General features: G+C 54.9%; 1 protein-coding gene across 4 annotated transcripts in view; it reads left to right on the top strand.

The window, feature by feature from the left end:
• The window catches only part of LOC135287339 (tenascin-X-like), a 36547-nt gene extending 16325 nt beyond the window's left edge, over positions 1-20222 (top strand). For 2 of the 4 annotated variants that reach the window (XM_064400678.1, XM_064400680.1), the window contains 20 exons: positions 527-871; positions 1268-1627; positions 2241-2585; positions 3225-3584; positions 4265-4609; positions 6142-6522; positions 7277-7648; positions 8266-8622; positions 10544-10900; positions 11666-12058; positions 12170-12523; positions 13205-13576; positions 14617-14988; positions 16364-16488; positions 16765-16897; positions 17807-17958; positions 18243-18339; positions 18887-19048; positions 19318-19514; positions 20000-20222. In XM_064400678.1, the coding sequence (XP_064256748.1) occupies positions 527-871; positions 1268-1627; positions 2241-2585; positions 3225-3584; positions 4265-4609; positions 6142-6522; positions 7277-7648; positions 8266-8622; positions 10544-10900; positions 11666-12058; positions 12170-12523; positions 13205-13576; positions 14617-14988; positions 16364-16488; positions 16765-16897; positions 17807-17958; positions 18243-18339; positions 18887-19048; positions 19318-19514; positions 20000-20080 (5660 nt within the window). In that variant the 3' untranslated portion in view covers positions 20081-20222. The remainder of the gene's footprint in view (positions 1-526; positions 872-1267; positions 1628-2240; positions 2586-3224; positions 3585-4264; positions 4610-6141; positions 6523-7276; positions 7649-8265; positions 8623-10543; positions 10901-11665; positions 12059-12169; positions 12524-13204; positions 13577-14616; positions 14989-16363; positions 16489-16764; positions 16898-17806; positions 17959-18242; positions 18340-18886; positions 19049-19317; positions 19515-19999) is intronic. The other 2 variants (XM_064400679.1, XM_064400681.1) reach the window with 2 other exon arrangements.
• Positions 20223-22255: the final 2033 nt, after the last annotated feature.

Here is a 22255-nt window from a genome sequence, read left to right on the forward strand (position 1 = left end):
ATCAGCAGCACCAACCATCAATTATCCATTGTCACCCATAATTTTCCTCTACCATGTATCTCCATCACCATCATCCATCAATTATCATGCATCCACCTATCCTGCCATGCTTCTCTCATCCTCTATCCATGAAGGATGGGTTGAATGATGGATGAATGAAAGATTGTCCATGGGAAATAGTGGTGGGAGGCATGAAGGCATCAAGCCATGTGATTAGAAAGAGTCAGAGAGATTGATGTGGAACTGTCTAGGGGGTTGTGTTGTATGTTGGGTGACTGATTGGAAGAATGGATGGATGGACGGATGGACGGATGTATGAACAGATGGACAGATGGATGAACAGATCGATGGACAGATGAGTGGATGGATGGATGGATGGATGGATGGATGGATGGATGGATGGATGGATGATCCAATGACGGACACCTGGGTGAATGAATGGATGGATTGGTTGGTGGGTGGTGGGATGGACATTTGGAGGGACATGTGGATTCCCTTGTTTTTTTCAATTTCCTCTCCAATGCAGCCAGTGAAGAACCCTTGCCCTCAGAGGAGCCCCAGCAGGAGAAGCCCAAAACTGAGTCCCCAGCATCTGAGACACTCCCAGCACGAGCAGTGCTGGGGGAGTTGAAGGTCTCCAGTGTCACAGCCGACTCTGTGCAGCTGCAGTGGAATGTCCCTGAGGGCTCCTTTGACTCCTTCATGCTGCAGTACCGGGATGCCCAGGGCCAGCCCCAGGCCCTGCCCGTTGATGGACAGTCCCGCTTAGTGATGGTGCCAGGGCTGTCCCCTTCCCATCGGTACCGCTTCCATCTCTATGGGCTGAGGGGCAGGAAGAAGATTGACCATGTGTCCACTGAGGTTGTAACAGGTGAGGGAGAAGGTCAAGGGGAGGAAGGGTAGGTGGGTATATGGATGAAGAATATTAGATATATGGAGAGATGGAGGGATAAAAGAATAGAGGGACGGTTAAGTGGAAGAAGGCATGGAGTGGTGGAGGGATGGAGCAATAGAAGAATAGATGGAATGATGGATGGATGGATGGATGGATGGATGGATGGATGGATGGATGGATGGATGGATGGATGGAGGGATGGATGGATGGATGGATGGATGGATGGATGGATGGATGGATGGATGGATGGATGAATGGATGGTTGCTAGAATGAATGGTCCAGAATATGGTAGTGTAGATGATTGAGTGGGTTGATATCGGTGGTGGATGGCTATTTGGATGTAAGCTCCCATCAACATCCCTTCTCCATAGGAGCTGCAGAAGAGCCAGAGGAACTGCCCCTGCCCACAGAGCAACCGCAGCATGAGAAACCCCAAACTGAGGCCCCCCCATCTGAGGCCACTCCAGCAAAGGCGGTGCTGGAAGACCTGAGGGTCTTGAGTGTCACCCCCAGCTCTGTGCAGCTGCACTGGACTGTCCCCAGTGGCTCCTTTGACTCCTTCATGCTGCAGTACCGGGATGCCCAGGGCCAGCCCCAGGCCCTGCCTGTTGATGGGGGGTCTCGCTCGGTGACAGTGCCTGGCTTGTCCCCGTCCCATCGGTACCGCTTCCACCTCTATGGGCTGCGTGGAGGCAAAAGGATTGACCGTGTCTCTGCCGACACTGTCACAGGTGAGGCTGAAGGTCAAAGGGATGGGAGGATCACAAAATGGAGGCATCAAGAGATCCCATGCCCATCACATACTCACCAGCGAGCAGCCATTGACTCAGCACCATCTGATCAACCATCAACCCTTCCACCAAGCTATTGACTAGCCCCTTCCATCATCCAACAATCCACCATCAGCACCAGCAATCATCAATTATCCATTGTCATCCATCATCTTCATTTACCATTTATCCCCATCACCATCATCCATCAATTATCATGCATCCATCTTTCCTGCCATTCTTTTTTCATCATCTATCCAACAAAAATGGATTCAGTGATGGATGAATGGAAGATTGCCCATAGGAAATGGAGGAGGGAGATATGAAGGCATGGAGAGATATGATACGAACGAGGCAGAGAAGTTGATATGGAACTGTCTAGGGGGTTGTGTTGTATGGTGGATGGTGTGAAGAATGGATGGATGGATGGGTGGATGGATGGATGGATGGATGGATGGATGGATGGATGGATGGACACATGGGAGAATGGATAGCTTTCTTGGTGGATGGTGGGATGGACATTTAGAGGGACACATGGATGCCAATGCCCTTTACAATACCCTCTCCTATTCAGCCAGAGAAGAGCCCCTGCCCTCAGAGGAGCCCCAACAGGAGAAGCCCAAAACTGAGTCTCCAGCATCTGAGGCACTCCCAGCAAGAGCAGTGCTGGGGGAGCTGAGAGTCTCCGGTGTCACAGCCGACTCTGTGCAGCTGCAGTGGAATGTCCCTGAGGGCTCCTTTGACTCCTTCATGCTGCAGTACCGGGATGCCCAGGGCCAGCCCCAGGCCCTGCCTGTTGATGGGGGGTCTCGCTCAGTGATGGTGCCAGGGCTGTCCCCGTCCCAGCGGTACCGCTTCCACCTCTATGGGCTGAGGGGCAGGAAGAAGATTGACCACGTTTCCACCGAGGTTGTGACAGGTAAGGGAGAATGCCAAGAGGAGGAAGTGTGGGTGTATGTATGGATGAAGAATATTGGATATATGGACAGGTGAAGGGATTAAGGGATGGAGGGATGAACGGATGGAGGAATGGGTGATTGGTGGAAGGGATGGAGTGGTGGAGGGATGGAGGAATACAAGGATGGATGGATGGATGGATGGATGGATGGATGGATGGATGGATGGACGGACAGCAGATTTATGGCTGACCATTTTGCTGGTTTGTGCCCTGGGTTTGGGAGGTGCATGGCAATAAGAGTGTGTATGGTGGATTGGATTCAAGGACGGACTGAAGGAAACAGGCTTGTTGAAGACAGATATTGCATGATGGTTTGTAGGGCAGATTCACGGTTGCTTGACAGATCAGATCAGATGGCTGTTTGGGTGCTTGGATGATCAAATGGAGGGTGAGATTAAAGAAGGTGTTGAAAAAAAACATGTGTGAAAAGAAATATTACTGGATGGATGGATGGATGGATGGATGGATGGATGGATGGGTTGATGGATGGTTGCTAGAATGAATGGTCCAGAATATGGTAGTGTAGATGATTGAGTGGGTTGATATAGGTGGTGGATGGCTATTTAGATGTAAGCTCCCATCAACATCCCTTCTCCATAGGAGCTGCAGAAGAGCCAGAGGAACCGCCCCTGCCCACAGAGGAACCGCAGCATGAGAAACCCCAAACTGAGGCCCCCCCATCTGAGGCCACTCCAGCAAAGGCGGTGCTGGAAGACCTGAGGGTCTTGAGTGTCACCCCCAGCTCTGTGCAGCTGCACTGGACTGTCCCCAGTGGCTCCTTTGACTCCTTCATGCTGCAGTACCGGGATGCCCAGGGCCAGCCCCAGGCCCTGCCTGTTGATGGGGGGTCTCGCTCGGTGACAGTGCCTGGCTTGTCCCCGTCCCATCGGTACCGCTTCCACCTCTATGGGCTGCGTGGAGGCAAAAGGATTGACCGTGTCTCTGCCGACACTGTCACAGGTGAGGCTGAAGGTCAAAGGGATGGGAGGATCACAAAATGGAGGCATCAAGAGATCCCATGCCCATCACATACTCACCAGTGAGCAGCCATTGACTCAGCGCCATCTGATCAACCATCAACCCTTCCACCAACCTATTCACTTGCCCCTTCCATCATCCATCCATCCATCCAGCATCAGCAGCACCAACCATCAATTATCTACTGTCATTCATCATCTTCCTCTACCATGCATCTCCATCACCATCATCCATCAATTATCATGCATCCACCTATCCTGCCATGCTTCCCTCATCCTCTATCCATGAAGGATGGGTTGAATGATGGATGAATGAAAGATTGTCCATGGGAAATGGGGGTGGGAAGGGTGAAGGTCTGGATAGATGTGATAAAATAGAGACAGAGAGATTGATGTGGAACTGTCTAGGGGGTTGTGTTGTATGTTGGGTGACTGATTGGAAGAATGGATGGATGGATGGATGGATGGATGGATGGATGGATGGATGGATGGATGGATGGATGGATGGATGGATGGATGGATGGATGGAGGGATGGATGGATGGATGGACGATCCAATGAAGGACCCATGGGTGAATGGATAGATTGGTTGCTGTGTGGTGGGATGGACACTTGGAGGGGCACATGTGTTGTCATGCCCTTTACTATCTTTTCTCCAATGCAGCCAGTGAAGAACCCTTGCCCTCAGAGGAGCCCCAGCAGGAGAAGCCCAAAACTGAGTCCCCAGCATCTGAGACACTCCCAGCAAGAGCTGTGCTGGGGGAGTTGAAGGTCACCAGTGTCACACCCGACTCTGTGCAGCTGCAGTGGAACGTCCCTGAGGGCTTCTTTGACTCTTTCACACTACAGTACCGGGATGCCCAGGGCCAGCCCCAGGCCCTGCCAATCGATGGAGAGTCCCGCTCAGTGATGGTGCCAGGGCTGTCCCCTTCCCAGCGGTACCACTTCCATCTCTATGGGCTGAGGGGCAGGAAGAAGATTGACCATGTGTCCGCCGAGGTTGTAACAGGTGAGGGAGAAGGTCAAGGGGAGGAAGGGTAGGTGGGTATATGGATGAAGAAGAATGGATAGATGGACAGATGGCGGGGTAAAAGAATGAAGGGATGGTTAAGTGGAAGAAGGCGTGGAGTGGTGGAGGGATGGAGCATTAGAGGAATAGATGGAATGATGGATGGATGGATGGATGGATGGATGGATGGATGGATGGATGGATGGACTCAGTGGTGTGTTGCATGTTTGGAGAGACAGAGGGATTCCTATGCCCATCACCCTCCCCTCTTCATTGCAGCTGCAGAAGAGCCAGTGTAGCTGCCCCTTTTCTAAAAGTAGCTCTGAGCTGGGAACCCCCCGTTTGACGCTTCACCACCTAAGACACCTCTTGTCCGTGAGGTTCTAGGAGTTCTAAGATTTTCCGGTGTCACCCCCCAGCTCTGTGGAGCTGTTGTGGAGTGTCCTTGAGGACCTGTTTGACTCCTTTATGCTGTAATACTGGGATGCCCAGGGCCAGCCCCAAACCCTGCTGGTCAGTGGTGAGTCCCACTCAGTTACAGTGCTGGGGCTGTCTCCCTCTCGTCTGTACCACTTCCACCTGTGTGGGCTGCATGGAGGCAAAATGATTGACCATGTCTCCACTCATGTCATAAGAGGTGACAGGAAATCTTAGAGGGGAGACCCGTTGGAGAGATGTTTGTAAAGGTGGAGAGATTGACATGGAGATGGATGGAGAGATTGATGATGGATGCATTTGTGTAGTGTTGGGTGGAATCATGGGGAGAAGGATGGACAGATGAACACAAGGATCATTGGGTGCCTGGAGAACTGGGTGGTGATGGGACCAGTGGAGGGTTGGGTGGATAGATAAATGGTAACTGAACACACTGATGAATAGGCGGGTAGCTGAAGAAGTCTTCATGGATGGACTTTGAGATTCCACTCTGAACACTGGGTTTGAGATTGATGCATGGATGTGTGGATGTATACAAGGATGATGGGGGTTGTTGGTCAACAGGCAGGTAGGAAGTATCAATCATTAAGTGGATGTTTTCTGGGACTTGTGACTGTTAGGTGATGGATGGTAATGTGGAGGGGAAGGAGCAATGGGTAGAATTGGGCAGGGAAGCTAGAGACAACTTGGAGATGAAGAGATGGCTGGGACCATGGGAGGGTGGTGCGATGAAGACATTGATGTTGTTTGGATGGATGGATGGATGGATGGATGGATGGATGGATGGATGGATGGATGGATGGATGATGGTGGATATTGGATGAATCAAGATGATGGTTCATGTTGATTATGACAATGATGAAGATGGTGGATGATGGCAGATGCTAATCAGTGAGTCCATGGAAGAGTCAGTGATTGATTGAATGGGGCTGGGGTAAATGGGTGCTCAGTGATGGGTGAGGAGGGAATGGTGAGAAGGGACTGGGATGAAATGTTGGATGATGGATTCTGGATAGTTGGGTGGATGATGGATGAATGTTTGGATGGACCTACCGATGCCCACACCCATCATTGTCCTCTCTCTGTTGTTTCTGCAGGCAACCCAGAGGATCTGCCCCCATCCTCAAAGGACCCCACAGATGAGGCATCCACAACTGAGGCCCCTACAGCTCAGGACCACAAACCTGAGCATTCCCAAACTGAGGCCCCCTCAGCACAGGCAGTGTTGGGAGAGCTGAAGGTGTCCAGTATCACACCTGACTCTGTGCAGCTGCAGTGGAGCGTCCCAGAGGGCTCCTTTGACTCCTTCATGCTGCAGTACCGGGACGCCCAGGGCCAGCCCCAGGCTCTGCCAATCGATGGCGGGTTGCACTCAGTGACAGTGCCAGGGCTGTCCCCTTCCCACCGGTACCACTTCCACCTCTATGGGCTGTACAGAGGGAAAAGGATTGACCACGTTTCCATCAACGTCAACACAGGTGAGAGGGAAAGTCAGAGGAAAGATGGGAGGAGAAATAGATGCAGGGATCGAGAGGTAGAGACATCAAGGGATGGATGAATCAAGGGTTTCCATTCCCATCCCATCCCCATCCCACATCAAGCACTTTTCTAGTCTGTCATCATCCAGTCAACCATCAATCCTTCCACTGACCTATTGAACAACATCTGCCATCATCCATCATTGTCATCGTCATCCATCATCATGATTCATCATCAGCTATCAACTATGCATGACCACCAGTAATATCCATTATCACCATCCTTCTTCATCATCATCATCATCATCATAATCATCGTGATTTGCCATCCATGAAGGAGAACTGAATGGTTTTACAGATTCCAGTCTGGATGTTGGGTGGGTTCCTGTCCAAATTGAAGGAAGTAGGTGAATGGGTTGATGGGTGTTCGGGAAGGTGGGATGGATGGATGCATGGATGGAGGGAGGGAGGGTTCCTGCTGTCCAGATATGTGTCTTGATGGACAGAAGATTGTCAATGGGAAGTGGGGACTGGGAGGGGTGGAGTCAATGTGGGAATGTGGAGGAAAACAAACAGAGATTAATGTAGTATTGGGTGCAGGGTTGGCTTGGCTGTTGGGTGGGTGGTTGGATGGATGAATGATGGATGGATGGTAGTGATTGACGTGGTGGGGGGATGGTTGGATAGATGATGGATGGACATATGGATGAACATGTGGACAGCCACAGCCATTGCTGTCCCCTCTGCATGGCAGCCACAGACAAGCAAGAGGAGCCACCCTCCCCCTCAGAGGAGCCCCAAACTGAAGCCCCACCAACTGAGGACAACCAACCTGAGCACCCCCAAACTGAGGTCCCCCCGGTGCAGGTGGTGCTGGGGGAGCTGAAGGTCTCCAGTATCACACCTGACTCTGTGCAGCTGCAGTGGAGTGTCCCTGAGGGCTCCTTTGACTCCTTCATGCTGCAGTACCGGGATGCCCAGGGCCAGCCCCAGGCCCTGCCCATCGATGGCGGGTCTCGTTCGGTGACAGTGCCAGGGCTGTCCCCTTCCCGCCGGTACCGCTTCCACCTCTATGGGCTGCAGGGCAGGAAGAGGACAGACCGTGTCTCCACCGACATTATCACAGGTGAGGGGGAAGGTCAGAAAGTGAAAGGGTTGGAGAGGTGGCTGTAAGGATGGAGAGATGGAGAGATCAAAGGATCCCATGCCAATCCCATCCCTACCTGCCATTCAGTACCTACTGACACCAGCATCATCCAATGAACCATTGACCCTTCCACTGGCCTATTAGCCAACTCAGCATCATCCATCATCATCATCATTATTTAATTGGATGGATCCATTATCTGTCTATCACCAATCACTGATCCCTCCATTCCTAGGTGGCTCCACTTCTCCCCAGTTTCCCAGACTGGTAGTGGAGGAAGTGTGGGAGTGTTAGCAAGGTAGAGGGATGGATGGATAGATGAATGATTATGTTGATGATGCTGATGATTGTGATGATAAATAGATGATGATTATGGGTGATGGAAGATGGATAAACAATGGATAGTGCATGGACAATGGAATGGATGGACAATGGATGGATGGATGGATGGATGGATGGATGGATGGATGGATGGATGGATGGATGGAAGTGATGGATGATGGATGGATGGGTGGTTGGATGGATGATAGATGGACTTGCTGATGGACAAGCAGATGCCCAGGACCATCAGTATCCCCTCTCCATCACATCTGCAGCCAAGACAAAGGAGCTGCCCCTGACCTCAGAGGAGCCACCCCTGACCTCAGAGGAGCCCAAAACTGAGGCCATCTCATCTGATGCCCTGCCAGCACGGGCAGTGCTGGGGGAGCTGGAGGTCTCCAGTGTCACACCTGACTCTGTGCAGCTGCAGTGGAGCGTCCCAGAGGGCTCCTTTGACTCCTTCATGCTGCAGTTCCGGGATGCCCAGGGCCAGCCCCAGGCCCTGCCCATCGATGGCGGGTCTCGTTCGGTGACAGTGCCAGGGCTGTCCCCATCCCGGCAGTACCGCTTCCACCTCTACGGCTTGAAAGGTGGAAAAAGGATTGACCACATGTCCACTGATGTTGTGACAGGTGAGGGGGGCTCAGGCTCCATCTGCACCCATGGTGCATCGAAGCTCTCATATGGTCTTTCAAGCTTTGGGAGTCTGGGAAGTGCTTCTGGGGCTTGAGATGGCAGTGGGAATGTGGAGGCCAGAGGGATGGAGAATACAGGGATGTGTGGAGCCATGGAGAGATGGGGGATGATGGTTGATCATGGATGATTGATGATCAGTTATGGATAATGGTGGGTTGTTGGTCAATAGGTAGGTGGAAAGATCATTGAACGGATGCTTCTGGGACCACTGGGATACATCCATCCATCCATCCATCCATCCATCCATCCATCCATCCCCCCATCCATTTATTTTGTCTACCCAAACATTCCTCTGTCCATCCATTCATCACCCTTTCTAGTGTTCAACCATCACCCACAGCATCCATCTTCTGGTACATATTTGGATACCCCTTCCTTCCTTCCTTCCTTCCTTCCTTCCTTCCTTCCTGCCTTCCTGCCTTCCTGCCTTCCTTCTTTCCTTCCTTCCGCCACTTCCGCCACTTCCGCCACTTCCTTCCGCCACTTCCTTCCTTCCTTCCTTCCTTCCTTCCTTCCTTCCTTCCTTCCTTCCTTCCTTCCTTCCTTCCTTCCTTCCTTCCTTCCTTCCTTCCTTCCTTCCTTCCTTCCGCCACTTCCTTCCTTCCGCCACTTCCTTCCTTCCGCCACTTCCTTCCTTCCGCCACTTCCTTCCTTCCGCCACTTCCTTCCTTCCGCCACTTCCTTCCGCCACTTCCTTCCGCCACTTCCTTCCGCCACTTCCTTCCGCCACTTCCTTCCGCCACTTCCTTCCTTCCGCCACTTCCTTCCGCCACTTCCTTACTTCCTTCCGCCACTTCCTTCCACCACTTCCTTCCTTCCGCCACTTCCTTCCGCCACTTCCTTCCTTCGCCAATTCTGCCATTTCTGCCACTTCCTTCCTTCCACCACTTCCTTCTGCCACTTCCTTCCCCCATCCCTGTCTTCCTCATTCCCTCCATCCACACACCTTGTCCCCATCCCACTTTGATCCTTCCTCCATTCCAGCTCCATCCATACTTCCCCACATTTCCCTGCATGGTTGCACCAATTGCACCTTTCTACCATCCCATTCCCATCTGCCATTGAGTAAACGCTGACACTGGCACCATCAAATCAAACACTGACCCTTCTAATGACACAGAGACTGTCATCCTCCATCATCACCATCCATCATCCATCTGTCATCTGTCTAACATCCATCATCCATCTTTCCTCCCCCCCAAACTCCCCCCATCCTACACCCCAGCACTGGGGAGCTGGAAACAGCTCAGGGTTGGAGTGATGGCAGATTGGTAGATGATGAGGATGGAGGGGTGATGGATCAGTGGATGGGGGCTCCTGGCTGGTTTGGATGATTGATGCTGAATGCACAGGTGGCCAGATGGGAGCATGTGTGGTTGAGCCTGTGGCTGGTTTGTGCCCTGGGTAAGGGCAGGGTGTTGGGGTGGGGGTTGGGAGGTGAGGGCAGTTAAGGGGGATGGAGGAACAGAGTTTAGGACTGACTGAAGAAAAGGGAATCGGTGAAGGATGGAAGAATAATTGATGATGAATGGATGGATGGATGGATGGATGGATGGATGGATGGATGGATGATGATGATGGTTGTTGGGGCAGGCGGTTTCATGGATCCAGTCTACTGTTTGATTATTGAGTGATTCAATGGAGGAAGAAGCTAAAGAATCAGTTGTAGGAAAAGCCACACTGAAAGCCACGTGGTTGGATTGAGGGGTGGTGGATGATGGATACTGGAATGAATGGTCTAGGAGATGGAAGTGTGGATGGATGGATGGATGGATGGATGGATGGATGGATGGATGGATGGATGGTTCAATGAACATGTCAATTCTCAGGCCTGTCGTCATTCCTTCTCCATCACAGATGCAGCAGTGCCAAAGCAGCTGCCCCTACCCTCACAGGAGCCCCAACCCGAAGACACACAACCTGAGCAGCCCCAAACTGAGGCCAGCCAGGGACATGTGGTGCTGGGGAAGTTGAGGGTCTCCAGTGTCACCCCCAACTCTGTGCAGCTGCAGTGGAGTGTCCCTGAGGGCTCCTTTGACTCCTTCACGCTGCAGTATCGGGATGCCCAGGGCCAGCCCCAGGCCCTGCCCGTTGATGGCGGGTCTCGCTCTGTGACAGTGCCAGGGCTGTCCCCTTCCCGGCGGTACCGCTTCCACCTCTATGGGCTGCGGGACAGGAGGAGGATTGACCGCGTCACCACCGATGTTGTCACAGGTGAGGAGGAAGGTCAGAGGGTGGAAGGATTGGGGAGATGGAAGTAGGGATGGAGAAATTAATGGAATGATGGAGAAAAAGGTGGATTATGGATGGATGCCTGGAGGGTTGGATGGGCTCATGAGTAGAAGGATGGACATGAACATCGTTGGATGCCTGTAGAAATGGATAGTGCAAGGGTGGATGGAGGGCTGGGTACATGGGTGATGGATGACGCGGGTTGTTTGTCTGTAGGCAGATGGGACAATCATCAATCATTGAGCAGATGGTTTTTGGGACTTGTGACTGCTAGGTGATGGATGGTGATGTGGAGGGGAAGGAGCAATGGGTGGAATTGGGCAGGGAAGCTAGAGACAACTTGGAGATGAAGAGATGGCTGGGACCATGGGAGGGTGGTGTGATGAAGACATTGATGTTGTTTGGATGGATGGATGGATGGATGGATGGATGGATGGATGGATGGATGGATGGATGATGGTGGATATTGGATGAATCAAGATGATGGTTCATGTTGATTATGACAATGATGAAGATGGTGGATGATGGCAGATGCTAATCAGTGAGTCCATGGAAGAGTCAGTGGTTGATTGAATGGGGCTGGGGTAAATGGGTGCTCAGTGATGGGTGAGGAGGGAATGGTGAGAAGGGTCTGGGATGAAATGTTGCATGATGGATTCTGGATAGTTGGGTGGATGATGGATGAATGTTTGGATGGAACTACCGATGCCCACACCCGTCATTTTCCCCTTTCTGTCATTGTTGTAGCTGACCCAGAGGATCTGTCCCTACCCTCGATGGACACCCCAACTTGGGGCCCCCCAGCTGAGGATCATGAAACTTCACATCCCGAAGCCGAGGCCCCTCCATCTGCGGCCCCCTTGGCACGGGGAGTGTTGGGAGAGCTGAGAGTCTCCAGTGTCACACCCAGCTCTGTGGGGCTGCAATGGAGTGTCCCAGAGGGCCGATTTGACTCCTTCATGCTGCAGTACCGGGATGCCCAGGGCCAGCCCCAGGCCCTGCCCATTGATGGCGGGTTGCACTCAGTGACAGTGCCAGGGCTGTCGCCTTCCCGGCGGTACCGCTTCCACCTCTATGGGCTGCGGGGTGGGAAGAAGACTGACCATGTCTCCACTGACATCATCACAGCTGATGGGGAAGGTCAGAGGATTGAGGGCAGGTGGATGGATGGATGGATGGATGGATGGATGGATGGATGGATGGATGGATCTTTGGATGCCCATGTCCATCATTATCCCCTTTCCATTGCAGCTGCAGCTGTGCCAGAGGAGCTGCCAGTGCCCTCAGAGGAGCCCCAAAATGAACAACACCAAACTAAGGCCCCATCTGCAACCACTCCAGCACGGGCAGTGGTGAAGGAACTGAGAGTCTCCAGTGTCACACCCAACTCTGTGCAGCTGCAGTGGAGAGTCCCCGAGGGCTCCTTTGACTCCTTCATGCTGCAGTATCGGGATGCCCAGGGCCAGCCCCAGGCCATGCCAATCGATGGAGAGTCCCGCTCAGTGACAGTTCCGGGGCTGTCCCCTTCCCATCGGTACCGCTTCCACCTCTATGGGCTGAGGGGCAGGAAGAGGGTCTACCATACCTCCACTGAAGCTGTTACCGGTGAGGGGAATGGTCAGAGGAGCAGATGGATCACAGTATGAATGGATTAAGAGATCATGGCCATCTCATCTCTACCTGCCATCTATTACCACAGACCCCAGCACAAGCCAATCAATCATCAACCCTTCTACCAACCTATTGACCAGCACCTGCCATCCTCCACCATCATTTTCATCATCCTCTTTATCTATCATCCATCATCATCACCATCATTATTATCATCTTCCATCATGATCATGATGATTGAAGAACTGAATGGTTGAATGGATTCTGGACTGGATTGTGAGTGGATTTCTTCCCAGGTTGATGGAAGAAGGTCAGAGATGGATGAATGTTTGGATGGAACTGGGAAGTAGAGATGGATGGTGCATTCTTGGTGGGTGGTTAGATGTCCTGAAGGATGGAAGATTGCCCATGGGAAATGGATGATGGAAGAGGTGAAAGCTTGAGTGGATATAGAGAGAGTTGGAGAGATGATCGCAGGATTGTTTAGGGCATTGGGTTGGATGTTGGGTGAGATGGATGGAGACATGGATGGATGGATGGATGGATGGATGGATGGATGGATGGATGGATGGATGGATGGATGGATGGATAATGAATGATGGCTCATTTTGTGGATGATGAATGCAGTTTTGGATGGACATGTGGATACCCATCACCATCTCCTCTTCATTGCAGCTGAAACAAACTTGGATGAGCTACCCACGCCTTCAGAGGAGTTCCAACCTGAGGACCCCCAACCTAAAGATCCTCCAGTTGAGTCCCCATCAACTGACACCCCCTCTGCACGGGCAGTGCTGGGGGAGCTGAAGGTCTCCAGTGTCACACCCAGCTCTGTGCAGCTGCAGTGGAGCGTCCCTGAGGGCTCCTTTGATTCCTTCATGCTGCAGTACCGGGATGCCCAGGGCCAGCCCCAGGCTCTGCCCATTGATGGAGAGTCCCGCTCAGTGACGGTGCCAGGGCTGTCCCCTTCTCACCGGTACCGCTTCCACCTCTATGGGCTGAGGGGAGGGGAAAGGATTGACCGTGCCTCTACTGACATCGTCACAGGTGAGGGGGAAGGTCAGAGGGGTGAGGGTGGGTGAATGAAGGGGTGAAGGATGATAGATGGAGGGAGAGATGGAGGGAGCAAGTGATGGAGGAACATGTTGGTGAATGAAGGATATAGAGAGGTACAGGAGTGAGTGGATGGAGGATTGATCAATTGATGGATGGATGATGGATGGAGGGCTCCTGAATTGGTTGGTTGGTTGCTCAGTGGATGGATGGATGGATGGATGGATGGATGGATGGATGACTGGCTGAGCCTATGGCTGGTTTGTGCCCTGGGTGAAGGAGTGGTTGAGTGGAGGGGGGAAGGGGTAGATGGAGGAATGGATTCAAGGACTGACTGAAGTTACAAAGATGGATGATGGATGGATGTTAGATTGGTGATGGATAATGGACAGATAAAGATGGATGATGCATGATGAGTGTTGGGGAAATTTATTGGCGGTTTGATGTATCAGGTCAGCAGTTGGATGATTGGATGAGCCAATGGAAGAAAAGGTTAAAGAATCAGTTGATGTAAAAAAAAAACAAGGGGGTTTTTATTGGTGGAAATCTTAAATCTGAGAGATCCGATGAAGATTATATTTACAGGCTGGAGCAAGTGAATGTATTTTTATGTGATTCTATTGGTTTTGGCAGCAAATTGTTACTTGAACCTTAACACTTGACCTTCACAATTTGAATGAATTACTGTATAAAAATCTTTTGATTAACAAAGCATTCATGTTATCACAACCTTGTGCCATCTTGCTGATAAGGGCAAGAGTTCTGATTTAGGTACTGATTGAGAAACGACCCTTGAACTAGATTTGCATTTTCATTAATTCAGTAGTTAATATTTTTAATTTCATTTCAGATATTATAGAGGCTTCTCAATACAGTTGCCTTTTTAACAAGCTGATAAATGCCTGTTTTGAGAACAAGAATGAAATGTGCATGGAATGAAACATGATTGGATGGATGGATGGATGGATGGATGGATGGATGGATGGATGGATGGATGGATTCTCACACGTATCATCATCCTATGTCCATTGCAGCCACAGCCAAGACAGAGGAGCTGCCCCTGCCCTCAGAGGAACCCCAACCTGAAGACCCCAAAGGAAAAGACCCCCCAGCTGAGGCCACTCCATCTGTGGACCCCCTGGCACGGGCAGTGCTGGGAGAGCTGAAGGTCTCCAGTGTGACACCCAGCTCTGTGGAGCTGCAGTGGAATGTCCCTGAGGGCTCCTTTGACTCCTTCACGCTGCAGTACCGGGATGCCCAGGGCCAGCCCCAGGCCCTGCCCATCGATGGCGGGTCCCGATTGGTGACGGTGCCAGGGCTGTCCCCTTCCCAGCGGTACCGCTTCCACCTCTATGGGCTAAGAGGAGGGAAAAGGATTGACCATGTCTCCACTGAGGCCATCACTGGTAAGGGGCTGCAAGGACTCCCCCAGAGCCCCTCAGGGAATGGAGCTGGAGTGGAGACAGGGCTGGAAGTGGGGCACAGGGGGAGCTAGGAGGAACTGCGGAATGGGGCTGTACTGGGAGAGCCAGAGAAATGAGGGGGTCTAGGGAGCTCGGGGGGCACTGAGGACTGGGAAATTTAGAGGAAAGTGGGAACTGGAGGCAACCAGGGATTGGAGGGAACTGGAGATTAGGGGGAGTGCCACACCTGGAGGGACTCTGATCAGCTGGGGGCTGAGGAACTGGGAACAGCTAGGGGGACTGGTTAGAACTGGGGCCTGGGGCAATTTCGGGCCTGGATGAAACTGTGTGGAACTGGGGAATGGGGGAAACTGGGGTGAACTGGGGCTGGGGTGGAGCTGAGGGCTGGCAAAGACTGAGGGAATCTGGGCACTGGGAAGAATTTTGGGGGTATTGCATGTCTGTGGGAATCTGTGAACTGGGAGGGACTGGGGACCTGGGGGAACTGGAGGAATATGGGGGATTAGTTATTGGGGTGGCTGAGGGCAATTTGAGAGTTGGGGGCATTGGGACAGCTCAGTGGGGACCAGGGAGAACAGTGGGGAACTGAGACTAGAGGGGGATTGGGAGCAGCTGGGACTGAGGGTACTTGGGAGAACTGGGGGAAACTGGGAGCTGGGGATAGCCAGAGGACTGCAGGGAACTGGAGATTAGAAGCAATGTAGCACTGGGAACAACTGGCAGGAGAACTGGGGACTGGGGGAACTGGAGGAACTGGGGACAACTTGGGACAACTGGGGCGTGTGGGGAACTGGGGGAAACAGGAGACTGGGGTGAACTGGGGACTCAGAGGCCTGGGGGCAACTGGGAGGGGATTGTGAGGCACTGGGGGAACTGGGTCTGGGAGGAAGTGAAGGGAACTGTGGACTGAAGGGACTGGGGGAAACAGGTCTGAGGGAGATTGAGGGAAGCTGGGAATGGGGGTGACTGGACAATGAGGGGAAACTGGGTCCGGTGGGGACTGGAGACTAGAGTGGAGCTGGGGACTGGTGAGTACTGGGGGAAACTGGGCACTGGGAAGAACTCGGAGAACTGGGGGAATCTGGGGACTGGAAGTACTGAAGGAAACAGGTCTGGCAGGCATTGGGGGAAACTGGGGCCTGAGGGTGACTGGGGGAGGACTGGGAGAAATGAGGGGTAACTGGGGCATCTCCATTGGGTACGGTGTGTGGGCAGGACTGGGGGGCCTGTGGGAGGGTTTGGGGTATCAGTGGATTGGGGAGGGTTGTAGTGGCAACAGTGGCTTTTGGGGTATCAGTAGGAGATTTGGGGATGTCAGCTGGGCCATCTGAGGTGACAGCATTGTGACCTTCCCCAGGTGCCCCAGGGACCCTCTGGGTGGGCTCTGTGTGGCCCCGCAGTGCCTGGCTGCACTGGGACACCCTGCAGGCCCCCCCTGATGGCTATGAGCTGGAGTATGGCCCCCCCGGCGGACCCCAGCAGGTAACGGTCCCCCAAAGGATCCTAAAAACCCCTAAACACCCAGGGTGTCCCCCCAGTATCTCCTTGGGGGACCCCATAATCCCCTGGATTCCTTCAAGTATCCCAATAACACCCCTGGGGACCCCAATAACACCTAAGGGTATCCCATTACCCTCCTTTGGCAATGGCACCCCAATACACCTCCAGGGGACCCCAATAATGCCTTTGGGCATGTCCGTACCTCCCCGGGGACTCCATTATCCCCCTGGGATACCCCAATACCCCTTGTGCCCCCAGAGCCTGTGGCTGCCTCCCGAGGCTACATCACAGCAGGTGTGGGGGCTGGAGCCGGCAGGACACTATGGGGTGCAGTTGTGGGCCCGAGGGGGAGACCCCCAGACAGCCCCCCTCGAGGCCACCTTTGACACTCGTGAGTGGGGGGAGCCAGGGGGTGTGGAGGGGTCATTAGGGGGGTGCCCCTGGACCCCCGGGTCCTTTTGTGGGGGGTGGGGTTATTGGAGGGGGAAGCTATGTCACCTGGGGGGAGGGCTGGAACTTTGGGGGGGTATCTGGACCCCCGGGTGCTTTTGGGGGAGTGGGGGGGTTCATGGGAGGGGGACACCTGGGGGAGGGGTTGGGTTATGGTGGAGGGGCACCCAAACACCTGAGTCCTTTTGGAAGAAGGGGATTTTTTGGGGGATTGGGGGGGTACACAACCAGACACTTGGGTCTTTTGGGTGTTGTGTCCTGGAGTGAGGGGGGTCCCAGGAATCTGGGTCCTTTGGGGGGGTTACCTGGGGGGTGCCCGGGTCCTTTGTGGGGAGGGGTTGGGTTGGTGGGCAAGGGTGGGTCCTTGAGAGAGGCACCCAGTTACCTGGGTGCTTTTGGGGGGACTGGGTCCTTGGGAAGGGGGTGTGTATCATTTTGGGGGGCTGGAACAAGGACAGCTGGGTCACTGGAGAGGGGAAAACCCATTGCAGGGACACCTGTACCCCTGGGTCTTTTTTTGAGGGGGAACTTTGGCGGGACAGCTGGATCATCTGGGGGCGGCTGAGATCCTGGGGGTGGCACCCAGACACCCGAGTTCCTCAGGGAGGCATTGGGGGGCAGCCTGAGTCCTTTTGGGAGGGTTGGGTCCTTTGTGGGGGGTGAATACTGGGGGTTCGGCTGGGTCCTGGGGGGGGGGGGGCGGTTATTGGGTGGGGAACACCCGACCCCTGGATAGGGGTGGGGCAAATACTGAGTCGGGGATTCTGCGTCTTTTCGGGGAGGGGGCACCAGCACCCCTGAGTCCCCGGAAGCCCCTGGGGTGTCTGAGGGGACCCTCGTGCCCCCCCAGCCCCCCTCCCGCACCCGCACCCCCGGGACTGCGCCGAGGAGCAGCTGAACGGGCCGGGCCCCTCGCGGGAGACCCTCATCTTCCTCCGGGGGGACCCGGCCCGGCCCCTCCGCGTCTTCTGCGACATGGAGACGGACGGCGGCGGCTGGCTGGTGGGACTGGGAGCACTGGGGGCACTGGTGGGGGGAGCTGCTGCAGGGGGCTGTAGGAGGGTCTGTGGAGTTCTGGGGAGGGGGAAAGAGGGGCTTTGGGGGCAATAGAGGGTCCTGCAGGGTGCTGAGGAGCATTGGGGAGGTTGAGGGGTGATGGGGAGGCACTGGAAGGGGAACTGGGGGGCATTGGGAAGGGCTGGGGGCATTCTACTGAGTTTGTGGGAGGGAAATAGGGGTCAGGGGGGCCAGGGGGGTTTTGGGGTGCCCCTGACTCCCCCCGGCAGGTGTTCCAGCGCCGCCAGGACGGGAGCACCGACTTTTGGCGGGGGTGGGAGTCGTATGCCCGCGGCTTCGGCAACGTCAGCGGCGAATTCTGGCTCGGTGAGGGGGCACTGGGGGGTCATGTAAAAATTTGAGGGGACATGGGGCCAACGGAGGCACTCTGGGGGTTTGGGGGACAGGGGGAACTTTGAGGAGAGCCAGCTGCTGGGGTGGCAGCAGGGAGTATTCGGTGAATAATAATTCCCCCAGAATTTGGGGGCTCCCCAGGGGACCGAGGGGGGGACTTGTAGGATCCAGGGGAGGTCCAGGCAATTGGGAGGCAGGCTGTGGGGTGCAGGGAACGAGGCACTGACCAGGGAGTCCGAGGGGTTCCCCCAAGGGCCTGGAGGGACTTGGGGGGTCCCCAGACATTCAGGTCTGGTCTTGGGGCCCCAGGGGTCCTGGAAGGACTTGGAGGGTCCCCAGGAGTTTCGTGGGGGAGCGTCCTGGAGTTCAGGGTGGCCTCGAAGGGTCCAGGGGGCACCAGGTGTTTGGGGGGGGGGGGGGGGTCCCCAGTATTTCAGGGGACATGCAGGTGGTGGGGGGGACAGGGGAGCTCGGGGGGCCCGCATGATTTCGGGGAGTGCCGGACGATTTTGGGGCACAGGCAACGAGGCGCTGCACGAGCTGACGAGCGCGACGCGCACGGAGCTGCGCGTGGACCTGCGCACCGCCCGCGACGCCGCCTTCGCGCTCTACCGCGACTTCGCCGTCGGCGGCGCCGAGGAGCGGTACCGGCTCCGGGTGGGAGCGTTCAGCGGCACCGCCGGTGCGCACAGCGGGCTCCCGGGGACGCTGGGGAGCTCTGTGGCTCCTGGAGGGATTTTGGGTCCCTGGGGGTTTTGGGGCCTGGCAGGGGTCTGTGGAGTCCCTGGCGGGTTTGGAGGTCCCTGGTGGGTTTTGGGGTCCTTGGGGTGTTTTGGGAATCTTTGGTGCCTTTTGGGGCCTCTGGGTGGGGGGGGGGGGGGTATTGGGGTTTCTGGTGGGTTTTGGTGGTTCCTGGTGGGTTTGGGAGGTCCCTGACAGCGCTCCCCACAGGAGACGCCCTCTCCTACCATTCGGGCAGCCCCTTCTCGACACGGGACCGGGACTTCCGAGACCCTCGGGACCGCCGGGACCCCTCGGGGCGGCCCCGGCCCCCACCCTGCGCCGTAGCCTATGGGGGAGCCTGGTGGTACCGCAACTGCCACTATGCCAACCTGAACGGGCGCTATGGGACCCCCCGAGACCACCAGGTACCGGGGCGAGGGGGGACCCAGGAGCAGGGGACTGGGGGGGGATGGAGTGGCTATGAGGGAATTTGGGGGGGGGTCTAAGGGGGCTTTGCAAGGGGCTGGTGGGCGTTTTAAGGGGCTGCAGGAGGCTGGGGGGGGTCTATGGGAATGAATAGGGAGGTCTAGGGGGCCTTTGGACGGACTATAGGACTATGGGGGTTTGGGGATATATGAGGGAACCTGTGGGGGTCTCTAAGAGTCCACAAGGGTCTGTGAGAGTCTATAGGGTTTCACAGGGCTCTGTGGAAAACAGGGTCTATGTGATTCTGTAAGGCCTGTGGAGATCTGTGAGGGTTCATGAGTGCCCATAGGAACCTATGTAGGTCTGCAGGGATCCATAGGGTCTGCAGGGGTCTCTCTGGTCTGTGGAGGTCTGTGGGAGTCTATGGGAACTTCACAGGGGGTCTCTGGAAGTCTACAAGGGTTCTAATTCCCCTTCCCCACAGGGCATCCACTGGTTCCCCTGGAAAGGTTTCAATGTCTCCATCCCCTTCACCGAGATGAAGCTGCGGCCGCAGCGTGGCTGAGGGGACTGGGGGGTCCCCTGAGTGCTGGGGCTAAGGAATACCAGAATCTGGGGGCCCCCTGGATGCTGGGGGGTCCCACATGGGATCTGGGGCATTCCAAAGGTGAAACTTTTATTGGGGGGTAAATAAAAGCTGATGGTGACTCCCCTGTCCTGTGGTGAACCAGGAACTGGGGTGGGAGAGAGCACGGAGTCAGACTGAGGTCAAAGTCATTCCAGAGTCAAGGTCATCCCTTTGGTGAGGAGGGCAGCTCCAAATGGTCCTTGCAGTTCTGGTCCCAGTGTTGCTTGAAGTGCTGGACCCGATCCCCCACTGGCCCTGGAGATGCTGAGATGTCCCAGCCTGGGCAACATGAACATGTGGACAGGGATGGGGTAGGATGGGATGAACCATCCAATGAAGCCAGAAAACAGAGGTCACAGGGTCAGGGAAAACAACTCCCTGCAACACCCTGGGTATCCTCGAGACTCAGAGATGGATCTGGGTTGTGGTCATGCCATGGTCACCTCATGGTTGTCTCCTGGTCATGGTTGTGTTGTAATCATCTGGTGTCAAAATGATCCCATGGTCATGTCCATTTCATGGTCATGTTTATCTCAAGGTCACTCAGCTCCTGACCTGGAGTGGGAATTCAATCCCTGACCTAGGTGAGGGTCCAGTCCCTGATCTGGGGTGGAGGTTCTGTCCCTGGGTCATGGATCCCTTCTTGCAGCTCAGGATTCCTGGGGTCCTTTATCTCATGATAGAGACACGCCCTCAATTCTTGTAGCATTGGGAAAAGCTCCAGCAATTGGGGCTCCATGAGCAGCTAAATCTCACTGAGTGCATGCCCTGGGGTCCCACCAAAACTGCTCCAGAAGCAGGGATGGAATCTGCACAGAAAGGTGCTGGAACAGGTGACAGGCAGCCACAGCTGCATCTCTCAGGACCTCATGTCCTGATGGCTTCCTGCTCCAGAGGGATCCTGAACTGGGCTCCAGCCTGACCCCAGCCTGAGGGGCAGACCCTGCTCGGGGCCAGCGCTGGGCCGAGGGCAGGGCAGGGCCATCCCTGGGGCCAGGGGCTCTGTGGGAGCTGTGTCCCAGTGCCAGCCCAGTCTGGAGCCACAGCCCTGCTGGGGCAGAGCCCCGGGTCCCGATGTGTGGGACAGCTCAGCAGAGCGGGACTGGGGTAATCCAGCAGGACACAGTGGTCCTGGGTGGGACAGTGGGGCCGGGCAGGGGATCTTCCCCGGGGCCTGGAGCAGTTTGGGGCTGCAGTACTGGGAATGGGCTGGAGCTGTGCACTGTGACCACCCCAGCACTGTCCCAAGCCCAGCCCTGGTGTCCCAGGGCCACTATTCCCCCGTGCTCTCCAATGCACCTCCAGAGCCTGGAGATCCTTGTCATGCAGGTGTTTGCATTGCCTGTGACCCTGTTGTCCTCCTACCTTCCTGTTTTCCCTGATCCCAGGGTCCTGGTGTCCCAGCAAGAGGGGTCAGTGCAGCACCCCCATTCGGCCAAGGGATTTGACAGGAGTAAGGGGTGACACATGGAGATGTCGGGTTTGAGGCTGGGGTCAGCTCCAGGGGAGCTCTGGATGGAAGGGCTGTGCTGGGAGACGATGGGCCCTGGAATGGGGGGATCTGTCCCTGGGAGCTGCTGGTGGGTGGCTTCACATTGGATCTGTGGGCTCAGCAGCATGGCCATTGCTCAGAGATGGTCTCCTCAACCCCAGCCTCGCCCAGAGCCTCAGCCTTCCAGGGAAAGCTGCTCCATGCACGAAGCTGGGTGTTTGGAAGGGTCCATGGGAATCCTTCCTGCTGGCGTCAGCACCTCTGGAAGGATCCCCTGCGCCCAGCAAGAAAGGAAACAGACAGTACCTCTGCTAGCAAGGACACACCCATATGGAAATGTAATATTTAGGATCTAGTGGCTCAGGATCCCATGTTTTGCCTCCCTGTAAGTGTACACATCTTTCACAATAGATAGAAAACCACAAGACCGAACGATGTCACAGGGTCCATGTTGTGATCTGACGCTGCCTGGATGAGAGGTACCCAGCAAAGCTCCTTTATGACGCATCTTCTCAGCAAAAAGGGCAGAGAAAATATAAGGAAAGGCTCGTGCGTTGAGATAAGGAGGGGGAGAAATCTCTCACTGATCACTGGGAAAACAGACTCGAATGGGGAAATTT

Source organism: Passer domesticus, chromosome 29 (assembly GCF_036417665.1).
Source record: "Passer domesticus isolate bPasDom1 chromosome 29, bPasDom1.hap1, whole genome shotgun sequence".
In the NCBI taxonomy this organism is placed as follows: Eukaryota; Metazoa; Chordata; class Aves; order Passeriformes; family Passeridae; genus Passer; species Passer domesticus.